Here is a 12098-nt window from a genome sequence, read left to right as displayed (position 1 = left end):
AATGAACAACGCATCTTCAGAATGGCCTATAAGAAGATCAAATGCATGATTTTACAAGCGATAAACCATCTGATAGTGCAAAGTAGCAGCCTTAGCAATAACATTCTGGGGAACACCAGTAATTTGAATCTGAAAATTTAGGGCAGTGGGAAGAAGGGGATCAGACAGTGAAATATTAAAGTTAGGATACAAGGTTAAAAACATTGTTCTAGCATTCAAAGTTGTCTGAACAGTGGCAATTACGGCATGTTGGTATCGTAGAAACCGACTGTCAAGCAAGGCAACATGAGACCACTAGGAGTCCTTTTCTACCATGGAAAGAGAGAGCAAACTTGATGGCTCCTAGGTGGAGATGGGTATAACCTTGTTGGATCCACTAAGGGATAAGCTCCAAAGGTATCTCAAGAGTGAAAATTCAGTAGCAGGGACCTAGAATTGGTCAAAGCAAGAGGCTTGAGAAGAGTAGTCCATTTAGAGGAGGTTGGAGTTTTAGGGAAAACGGTATATGGATTAAGAAGCAGTGTAGGGGTAGCAGGGATGACTTGATCATCAGGAATATTTCTCGTTTTGCTGATGATCGTGTTAGTTGAGATGAGTCATTGTTTCTAGTCGAGCTTCCACAGTAGCCATGAATTGCTTTAGAGTAGCATTGATCTCTGCAAAGTGTAGATCTGTAGACTTCTTCAACTCATTGACTTCTTGATATTGGGAGGTTTGGAAGCTTTGGATTGTCTTGATGGCCTCATCAAGTTTAGTGAATCTGATTCCTTCAACCATGGATTCAACTCAATGAAAGCGACAATTTTAGAATCAGATTCTATAGTTGCAGGTTTGGGAGGAAATAAATGAGAGATTAAGGAAGGAAGAAGAAGAACAGAGCTCAAGAACAGGGGATTGGGAAAGAAGACAAGAAAAAATGAATTTATTTTTCATTACCCAATATGAAGAGTACTACCTGTTTATATCCAGTTACAGAGAAAGATAAACTGGGTTGTTTAATAGGCTAACACCCACTTGTCTAACTAACTAACCATTTTTAAACTTTTTACTTTCCTAATAGCTAACCACATAATCTTTTAACCAATGAGGAACCTCCCTTGTCCTTCCTAATACAGAAGACTATGGTCCCTGATTGAGATTCCTTCTTGATAAGCCTCATCCTCTTCTTGTATAAGTGGTGGTCCATCCACAGGTGGTCCAAGTGTATCAATAACTGTTACGATCCAATCCCACCAAAAATGATCCATAGCTAAACGGAGTGTGGTCGTTGTCAACCTACGTGTCCCTCATCACCTACCCTGCTTTCAAAACTCCCAAGTCTCTACACAAGTCTCGCTCTTGCTCTGCATTCTGCCAGTCTTCGGAAGAAGCAATCATCATGTCTTCATCATTGGAATCCCTAAAAATTGGAATCATAGGGTTTGGTCCCTTTGCGCAGTTCTTGGCAATCACCTTGGTAAAACAAGGACACACCCTATCTGCAACCTCACGATCCGATCATTCTGAGCTTTCCTCCCGCTTGGGCATTAATTTCTTCAGGTAAAACTACATTTTTTTATGTATATATTGATATGAATCACTGCGTAATCGAATAACACAGTTCATTCTTTTCAGAGATATAGAAACGTTCCTTGAATTCAACAACGATGTCATCCTTCTCTGCACATCCATCGTATCTCTTTCTGAGGTAGTGAAATCAATACCATTCCATCTCCTGAAGAAGCCCAATACCCTCTTCGTTGATGTCCTCTCCGTCAAAATATATCCAAGGGATCTTCTCCTTCAGGTATTGCCAGAATCGATGGACTTGCTCTGTACTCACCCGATGTTTGGGCCAGAGAGTGGCAGAGATGGGTGGCATGGGTTACCTTTTGTGTTCGACAAGATTCGGATCAGGGATCAAGATATCTGCTCTCGTTTTCTTCAAATTTTTGAACAAGAGGTAACATAAAGATGATGATATTGTGATAATTTAGGGTTTTCTTGATTCCCTGTACTGCGAAATTAAGCTATACCCTTTGATTTAATTGAACATTTAGAAGGGTCTCAATGAGATTTCAGCTTAGTTATTGATGGGTGGGATTCAGGGTTGCAGAATGGTGGAAATGAGTTGTGAAGAACATGATAAACAAGCAGCTCGAAGCCAATTTCTTACCCATACAATTGGAAGGTATCTCTCTCTCTCTCTCTCTCTCATTCTGAGTCTCTGCAAGAAACTTTTTTTTTTTTGCTACAGAAAGCATGGCTGAGAGTTTTTTCTTGTTGGAAATCTTGAAGGGTTTTGTCTGAAATGGATATCAAGTCTACATCAATGGATACCAAAGGTTTCCAGACACTGATTCAATTGGTAGGAATATATAATATAGAAATGGGTCTAATTCACATCTCCTAAATTCTCTTCATCTTTGTGATGTATAACAGTAGATCAAAACCTGATTCCATTAATATTTGTTTAATGAATTGCAGAAAGAGAGTACAGTGAAAGATAGTTTTGATTTATATAGTGGATTATTCATCCATAATAAGTTGGCTCAACAAGAGGTACTAGTCTCCCCCTCACCCTTTTCTTTTTACTATTCTCAGCTCTGCCTTTTTCCATATAATTTATCTCAGAAATTGAGGAATTCATGGTGCAGCTGAAGAACCTGGAGCTGGCACTACAGACTGTCAAACAGAGACTACTGGATAGGATGGAGATAGAGTAGAATCAAAGCTTGTCCTTTTACATCACTTCTCATGTGTCCTGTCTTTCTTTTTTACTACTTATGATGAGATTGTATATAACTGTTTAGTTAAAGTTTTAGTAACACTGTATCCTATTCAGGAGCATGTTTGTGTCTGTATGGACTAGTTCCATTTTAATCATATCCCAAGGTTGGTGAGGCATGTGAGATGAATGCATCGTCTGCAGTAAGAGGCATTTGTATTGATTGCTCTGGGGAGAAATCCATATAAGTTCATTACTACTCCACAATCCAACCCCTTCCCCCCTTCCCTCCTCCCCTTGCTTTGCTTTGGCTAAAGCAAAAAGGTTTTGGAGCTCGTTAGTCCCACATGGAAAGTGGAAAAACATTTTAAATGGTATTATATGTTTATGGGAATTATAAAGGGCAAGAATCCTAATGGAGAGAAACAATCCTTCAATTGCATAGGATGGACCAGGTGTATGGGTTTGTGGGCCTTGTCTTAGGTGCAATAAATTGTATTTGGTGGAAAAGGGACTTTAACGACCCCATTAATTTTAAGTTTTGGGGCTTACAGGCTCAACTTTCTAAGATAATACACCTTGTAAAGACCCCTTGAATGGGCACCTCCACTTCTATAAATAAGGGTGGTGGGTATTCTCTTCTTTCATTCCTCATCTTGGTATGTTCCAGATTGTGAACACAATCACAAATCTGTGAATTTGTCTCGAATTCTTGATCAATTTTGAAATTTGATCAGTTCCGGCATATTTTAGTGGCAACCTAAATGAATTTTTTTCTACGATCTATGATGGTACAAGATGACCCAACTTGAAGGAGTGTATATATATATATATATATATATATATGTACTATTGTCTTATTGAGAAAGTATTGTTAGATTTAGGGGTTTTTTGTGTTAAGTTTTCTGGGCGAGTTTTCTTGCCGTGATTGGGTGTTCTTGAGAGAAATCCCTATTGGAACTTTTGTTCCAACATAGTGAATCATCTTTTTCTTCACCCGAGGACATAACTCACTTCATCGTTGTGTGAATCTCATTAAATCTTTGTCTTGTGTGAATTTGTTTTTTTTTTTTTTTTTTTTTTGTATTTTAAAGTACTTGTTCTAACAAAGACTAGTCCCTTGAAGTTTGGTTCATTCACTTAAAGCTGGGTGCAATCCCTTCCATAGTGGGTACACTTTCGTCATAAAGCTAGGTCTTATATTCACATTACTTTACTGTTCAAGCATATTAGTTACTACAGTACAGGCTATCTTGCCAATCAGAATAGATGAAGATTTGAAGTCTTCACCATAGTCACTAAAAACTCGACTGGGCCGGCCAGGTTAAGACTGGAAGCATACACCTAAATTTTTCCTAGCTTTTCATGTCATCATCTAACAAGAGATATTCTTCTATGGGTAGAAATCTAACAAGAGATCATGAGTCATAGCTTTTTGGTCATTACAGCAGTCGAATATTATCTTAGCGGCTCTTTGCAATTGAAAGTCAAGAAAATGTCCGAGGCTACAAGTATCAGTTGTTTCCAATAAAGACGAAAAGAATTAATGTACTGCAAATCTCAACATCAGATATCCAATAGAATAGAAAGAAAAAAAATGCATTTATTTAACCAAGAATTGCACAATCTGTAACAAACACAGGAGCTGCATGTTATTTATTTTCTTGCTGTGAAGCTGCTGGTTATTTCATAAGAAGCCATGAAGAATCCATTTATCCTATGCATCCGGGAAGAATTCATTAATTTTCTCAATGAACTTGCAAAATTTCAGGAGCCATATGAACAAAATGCAGAAATGGCCATATATGTAAGAATTTGGAGTTAAGATCCATCACATTCAAATTATTCCTGCAGGCCTTCCGAAGAAAAGTCTTAGCATGACACTAGGAAGGATCATCTCCTGATTGATTCTGGATTTCATCTATACTGCCATCTTTAATGGCATTACAACTTAATGCAGATGGTTTAGGAGCATCTGAAGATTGGTAGGATGGTGCTTCAATTTTTCTTGTCTGTATTCCTGTTAACCGAGCAAGATCGATCCATTGCTGCAGCAATTAAAAGAAAAGAAAACTAAGTCCAACACAAGCACATAAGAAAAAGAAATGCTATATTGGTGGCAACAGTTCAGATCTCGACGAATGCAACAATATGATATTAATGAAAATTGTGCTACTAATAGAATTTGTGATGATGGCAACAGTTGATAGAAATATGAACGAGAGAATACAGGGAACCTCAAATAAGAATTTCTTGATGGGAACTCCCAAAATGTAACAAGACAAATTACCAGTGCCAACATCCAAGATTAGATAACATAATCCAATTATGTGCCATCAAAAAAGGAAAAGCAGATAGAAACCCACTTGCACTATGTTATGATGCAGAAATACAGCCTGCAACCTCATTGACTTGCTGAGTGGCCTGGATTTGAGCCTTTAATCCAGCAGTCAAGCCACCAATGTTCCTTGTTACGAACCACAAACTAGGCATTGGAGCACAAATGTCTGTTAGGTCTATAAAATGGGATTCTTAGGGAAAACTGCGGGTCAGCCTGTGAGCATATATTTTAGCTGCTCTGCTAGATTCCAGTTATATCTCAATTGGTTAGTACTTGATTCCTCTTTCAATTGCAACTTCATTGTTATTTACAATCCTTCCTCCCTGTCTTAAGTTGTTTAATCAGGGAACTTTCATAAAACTAACTAGAACTCAAGAATTTCTTGAAATTTAATGTTAGTTGACGTATGTTTTAGACATTTCTTGCTTTGTATACTTGAACAGGATTTGCCTTTTCCAAATATATATGGAGGAAAAGATTGAGTGGCGTAACTACACATGTTATTTGAATGAAATCTGATTTTTTCCCCCATTTCGGGGAAAGAAACCGAGATTTGATCCCAGGCATGGGAGATGACTCTGGCTTTCCAAGTGCAACACACAGACCTAGGGAATGAAATCTTCTTGATTCTCCCCGGAATGGGGGATCACCTTTGACCTGCCCTAACTGCTAATATGGCTAGTCTACATGCCGATCATTTCCCAGAGGTGAGAGCAGTCCCCTCTCGGAAGAGACAGTGAGTCACTGCTGTCCGACATAACCAGGTGAAGCAGTGTCCGCTAATTTTGAGTGAAGAATTTTCTACCTATTGTTTTTTGCCAACTGGCTCTCGTTCTCGAATCTTAATCTCTTGAAGTGACAATATGTGGTGAAATAATAATTAAAAAATGTTTACCAAAAATAATAAAAATGAGCTTGTTTATCGTATTAATGAAATAACGCTCGAAATCAAAGATCTACTTTCAGCCATACTGTTTTGATTACCCCAGCTTTGGCAGGTCAACAAGTACTTGTATGATTGGATCTACTCATATTAATAACTACATTGCCCAACCAAATATCATTGGCTCTGGGTTGACAACAAACATGGTTATAAACATAGGTGAATGGTGTATCAGGATCCACGTGGCTGACCCATTTAGTTGGGAAAAGGCTTAGTTGGGTTAATTTGAGTTTTGGCCTAAAGACCAATGGTTGTCAAGGCGACGAGGCAGCCAAGGCGTTGGAGGGGCAGCTAGGCGACAAGGTGTCCACCTAGGGGTGTAGTATATGTAATATAGCAATAATAATTTTATATAATTATGGTTATATGAAACATAGAAGATATATCAATGCAATTTGATATAATTATGCTAATAATGACTTAATATGAGGAAACCAACATATAATAAAACAAAAGATAGGAAATAATATAAGCATATTCATAAAAATTTAAAAATATATAAATAAAAAAGAATAAACATAAATCAACATAAACTCATGAAGTGTCAAAAAACTGGTATGATATAAGGCATGCTGTCACAAGGCAACACCTAGGCATCCAAGGCGTGCTATCACCTTGGACCCAAGAAGGCACACGGACACATAGGCGACGCCTTGACAGCTATGACCTAAACAAATAGTAACCTAGTTTTGCCATACAAGCGGGACTGGATTGCACACAACAGTTTCATAATATCCATATTGGTAGATGGCCGGGGCCCTCTGATAGAGCAATCAATATGCACAATCAGGTAACTATTTGTATAAAATCCTGGAGTCCCCATGCATCTATAGAAGTAGAAGCACATCCTCACTTGCAAGGCATCAACCAGCATCCATACAATGATTTCTTCACAATGAGGGAGGCAGGGGCAATAACATTCTAAATTATAAAATGATCAACCTAGGCTGCTTCAATTAGTAAAAACTGCAATGACAGTGCTCCAAACAAGCTCATTGTCCCTTTCATATATGATAAAAATAAAAAATAATTATTTCAGGTCATATTTTTGAGTTATGACAATAATTTATTTCTGACTAATGTTTCTGCTCACTGTTTCCTCAGTTTGATTCAAAAATCTACTTTCTTAATCAGATACATACAACCAATCAAAGTTTTTAACGTGAAAAGCGCAAGGAGCAAGGTAGGGTGTGTGCCTGAATGTATAAATCACCAGAATGATAAAAGAAATATTAGAGAGTAAAAATAATCAAGGCCGTATGGCATTAACATTATGAAACAGCACAAAGTAATCAGCAATGAATATATAAAGCAATCATAGTTGTCAAGGCATCGCCTAGGCGGCGCCTTGGCGTCCCGGCGGTAAAAATTAGGCATGGCAGTCCAACGATTTGTGGTCTCACAATTGGCGATCGCCATGGACTGCTAGGCATCGCCATGTCGACGCCAGGGACGCCATACCACGATTTAGTACCTAGGCAGTCGACTTTGTTTCTTTTTTTTTTTTACTAACAATATTTTGTTTATTATATTTTAATTGGTTTTTTTTTTTTTACTAACAGTTTGTTTATTATAATATGGCCATACGCTGCCACCGTTGAGACCAAACCCTCGGTCGACTTAATGTTTCAAGTTTCAAATTTTCAATTTTACCGAAGAGACCAAACCCTCGATCGAAGCTCGAGAGTTCGAAGAGACGAAAACCCTCGAGGCCTCGATCGCTGCAAGATTCTTCTCTTCTCCTTCTCCGGCAGCCACCGTTGCGACTTCTGCTCCTCTCCTTCTTCTTCTCCTTCTCCAGCAGCCACCGCTGGTTCTTCTCTTCTCCTTCTTCTTCTCCGGCAGCCACCGCTGCAACTCTTCTCCTCCTTCTCCTTCTCCGGCAGCCACTGCTGCTCTTCTCCTCCTTCTCCTTCTCCGGCAGCCACCGCTGCAACTCTTCTCCTCCTCCTTCTTCTCCGGCAGCCACCGCTGCAAGTCTACAACTTCTCTTCTCCTTCTCCTTCTCCGGCAGCCACCGCTGCAAGTCTGCAACTTCTCCTTCTTCGGCAGCCACCGCTGCAACTTCTTCTCTTCTCCTTCTCCGGCAGCCACCGCCTACAACTCTTCTTCTTCTCCTTCTCCGGCAGCAACCAACAGCCGGACTGGTTCTCCGGCAGCCACCGCCTGCAACTTCTTCTTCTTCTCCTTTTCCGGCAGCAACCAACAGTGACGTCTTCTCTGCTCCTTCTCCGGCAGCAAGAACGACAACAACCACAATACGATATCTCCTGCGACATCTTCTCCTCCGGCAGCAAGAGCGACAACCAGGTAAGGGCCCCACCTGCGAGTAACTTCAATGTTTATAATATGTTTTGCTCTTTATCTGTACATCTAGTTATCTACTATCTAGAGCTTGATCTAAAAGTGGGAAATCATATATTTTAGATTGCTGGAAAAAAAAATATAAGAACTTGCCAATGGTCTTGGTTGTGTTAAGTGAAATGATTAAGTTGGATTTGTGAGTGTTTGATTGTTTTTTTTTTATGTTATCATGTTAATGTTATTGGTTAACACTTAACATACTTTGTTACTCTGTTTTGTAACTTGTAGGATAATAGGACTATAGGAGTTCATAATGGATGGTATCGTTGGTGGACCTGGTAGTAGTGGGGGTGATAATATAAGCACGGCTGCATATGATCCATCCAAAGACCCAACCAGGAAGGCCAAATCAAATGACCCTGGGTGGAAGTATGGGTATTGGCCTGACATGTCAGACAAAAACCTTGTTAAATGCACTCTTTGTGGAAAAAACCTCAAGTGTGGAATTAAAAGGTTAAAACAACATTTGGTGGGTGGATATGGAGATGTTGCTAAGTGTACCAAGACAACTGTAGCGATTGCTACAGAGATGAATGCAGCTCTTATGTGCAATAAGAAGAAAAGGATGCAAGACATTTTGGATGATGATGATGTTGATGTTGGTGCTGGTGCTGGTGCTGGTGCTGGTGCTGATGTGGATGTTGATATAGAAGTTGAAGGTCAAAGACAGTCTAGACTTATTCCTAGCTCTGGGACATCTGCTAAGAAAAAGAAAGTAGTCATTCAGCCACAAGTAAGGGACCCCATGGATGCTCATGTTAGACGGACTCCTGAGCAAGTGGTTGCTGAGAGGCATCTTAAAGGTAGTACTCAGACTACTATAGAGAACCGGTTTAGATCAACGGAAGAAAAAAAGAGTTGATAACCACATTGTTGACTGGGTTTATCAGTGTGGTATTCCATTCAATGCTCTTAAGTCAAGGAGGTTTGAGGTGATGGTAGAATCTATTACACAGTACGGGTCAAGATATAAGCCCCCAAGTTATCATGAAGTGAGAGTGCCATTGTTGAAGGCAGCAAAGGATAGAGCTGCAGAGATGAAGAATAAATATGAAGAGTATTGGAAGTAGTATGGGTGCACTATAATGACTGATGGGTGGACGGATAAAAAAGGAAGGCATTTAATTAATTTCCTCGTTAAGTGTCCAGAGGGGACTTATTTTATGGAATCTGTTGATGCATCTAGTATATCTCAAACTGCAGAGAAGTTGTTTGCATTGATTGACAACAAAGTTCAAGAAATTGGTGAGGACTATGTTGTGCAAGTTGTTTCAGATAATGCATCGGCTTATAAATTAGCCGGTACAATGCTGATGTAGAAGAGGACAAAGCTGTATTGGACTCCTTGTGCAGCGCATTGCATTGACTTGATGTTGGAGGAAATAGGATTCTTGAATTCTAATAGGACTGTGATAAGTAAGGCAAAAAAAGTAACCAACTTCATCTACATGCACACACGCATTCTTGATGCAATGAGGGCTAGAACAAATGGGAGGGATCTTGTGAGGACAACAGCTACTAGATTTGCAATTGCATTTCTGACACTTCAAAGCTTGTTAAAACAGAGAGATGACTTGAGACATTTGTTTATTTATGAAGAATGGACTAGTTCTAATTTGGCAAAGACCGAAGCTGGGAAGAAAGTGGTTGAGACGGTGTTTGCGGTAGCATTTTGGAATGGTGTGAAAAATTGTCTTAGAGCTTCAAAGCCACTTCTTACTATCTTGAGGATTGTGGATGGTGATGAGAGGCCTTCTATGCCTGAGGTTCAATTTGCCATGGATGAGGCAAAAAAGAAAATAAAAGAAAATTTTGGAGATAAAGAAAGGCAATACAAGAAAGTGTTAGATATTGTTAATAGGCGTTGGGAGATTCAGATGGGGCGTCCTTTGTATGGAGCAACACTATTTCTTAATCCTGGCAAATTTTTTTCTTATAAGTAAGGTGATGGTGGCTACCAAATTATATCTTCTCTACAGCTTGCATTTAATGAAGTCATTGAAAGAATGATACATGAACCAGCTTTACAAGACAAGATAAATACTCAAGCCACTTTGTATAGATATTCTCGAGGTGGTTTTGCCTGGGATATGGCAATTAGATCACGGGCAACCATGAGTCTTAGTAAGAGTTCATTGTTTAGTTGTTTTGCTTGTGTGATATATTAAATATCAATCTAGTTATTTATATATATATATATATATATATATATTTTTTATAGTTACTTGATGGGGTTCATTTGGAGGTCATGTTTTTGAGCTTTCAAAGATTGCAAGACGTATTCTAAGGCTTTCTTGCTCCTCTTCTGGTTGCGAGCGTAACTGGAGCACATTTGAGTTTGTAAGTAGTTGGGTATTACATCTATTTCATATTTTAGACTTTTTTATTTTTGGAACAATAATTTTGTTTGTTGTTCTCTATTGTTTATGAATTCAGATTCATACCAAGAAGAGGAATAGGATGGAACATCAATGTTTGAATGATCTAGTCTATGTTCAATACAATCGCCGCCTAGAAGAAAGGTTTCAAGAAAGACGTCTCCTCAACAGAAATTATGATCCACTTGTGCTTGATGAACTGGATTGGAGTAGTGAGTGGATGATTGACAAGCAAGTGGATGATGTAGTCCATCCCGATGCTGATCTCACATGGGACGTTGCTGGTAGAGCAATGGGGGCAACAATGGAGGGGCCCAAGAGGAAATATGTGCTACACACGCCGTGGTAGAGGGAGGGCTGTTGGGGAGTCATCAGAATCAGATGGGGAAGAAGATTTGGAAGAAGATGATGTGAATGATGACTTGGATGTCATAGATAACTTTGGTGAAAATGCAAATGCTTTTAGTGGACAACAAAGGAATCTGCCATCTGCTGATTTGTTGGATGATTATGATGATTAAGTTATTTGTGTTTGACTGTTTGAGTGTTTGGATTTTATGTATTGTTTAAACTTTAAACTTTAAACTTGAACTTTGCACTTGGATATGATTAGTTAAGTTTTTTTTTTTTTTTTTTTTTTTTTTTTTTTTTTTTTTTTTTTTTTTTTTTTTTTTTTTTTTTTTTTTTTTTTACTAACATTTTGTTTATTATAATATGGCTATACGCTGCCACCGTTGAGACCAAACCCTCGGTCGACTTAATGTTTCAAATTTTAATTTTACGCCGAAGAGACGAAAACCCTCGACCGCTGCAAGATTCTTCTCTTCTCCTTCTCCGGCAGCCACCGTTGCGACTTCTTCTCCTCTCCTTCTTCTTCTCCTTCTCCGGCAGCCACCGCTGCAACTCTTCTCCTCCTCCTCCTCCGGCAGCCACTGCCTACAACTCTTCTTCTTCTCCTTCTCCAGCAGCAACCAACAGCCGGACTGGTTCTTCGGCAGCCACCGCCTGCAACTTCTTCTTCTCCTTCTCCGGCAGCAACCAACAGTGACGTCTTCTCTGCTCCTTCTCCAGCAGCAAGAACGACAACAACCACAATACAATATCGCCCGCGACATCTTCTCCTCCGGCAGCAAGAGCGACAACCAGGTAAGGGCCCCACCTGCGACTAACTTCAATGTTTATAATATGTTTTCTTCTTTATCTGTATATCTAGTTATCTACTATCTAGAGCTTGATCTGAAGGTGGGAAATCATATATTTTAGATTGCTGGAAAAAAAAAAATATAAGAACTTGACAATGGTCTTGGTTGTGTTAAGTGAAATGATTAAGTTGGATTTGTGAGTGTTTGGTTTTTTTTTTTTTTT

The 12098-nt window shown here is 39.1% G+C and overlaps 2 protein-coding genes across 2 annotated transcripts in view; one reads left to right on the top strand and one right to left on the bottom strand.

Moving 5' to 3' along the window:
• Positions 1–1291: 1291 nt before the first annotated feature.
• On the top strand, positions 1292–2886 carry LOC122059402 (arogenate dehydrogenase 1, chloroplastic-like). Its single transcript, XM_042622172.1, has 6 exons — positions 1292–1539; positions 1615–1942; positions 2088–2170; positions 2278–2347; positions 2467–2541; positions 2637–2886. Exons 1-6 carry the CDS (start codon positions 1379–1381, stop codon positions 2703–2705), a joined length of 786 nt encoding a protein of 261 aa, XP_042478106.1. The 5' UTR covers positions 1292–1378; the 3' UTR covers positions 2706–2886.
• A 1401-nt stretch (positions 2887–4287) lies between these two features.
• Positions 4288–12098, bottom strand: part of LOC122059686 (protein RETICULATA-RELATED 5, chloroplastic-like) — an 81428-nt gene continuing 73617 nt past the window's right edge. The window contains exon 7 of the mRNA XM_042622650.1: positions 4288–4755. Coding sequence (XP_042478584.1) covers positions 4591–4755 — 165 coding nt within the window. The 3' untranslated portion in view covers positions 4288–4590. The remainder of the gene's footprint in view (positions 4756–12098) is intronic.

This window comes from Macadamia integrifolia, chromosome 13 (assembly GCF_013358625.1).
Source record: "Macadamia integrifolia cultivar HAES 741 chromosome 13, SCU_Mint_v3, whole genome shotgun sequence".
In the NCBI taxonomy this organism is placed as follows: Eukaryota; Viridiplantae; Streptophyta; class Magnoliopsida; order Proteales; family Proteaceae; genus Macadamia; species Macadamia integrifolia.
The sequence above is the reverse complement of the archived record's forward strand: the minus strand, read 5'-3'. Positions and strand labels throughout refer to the sequence as shown.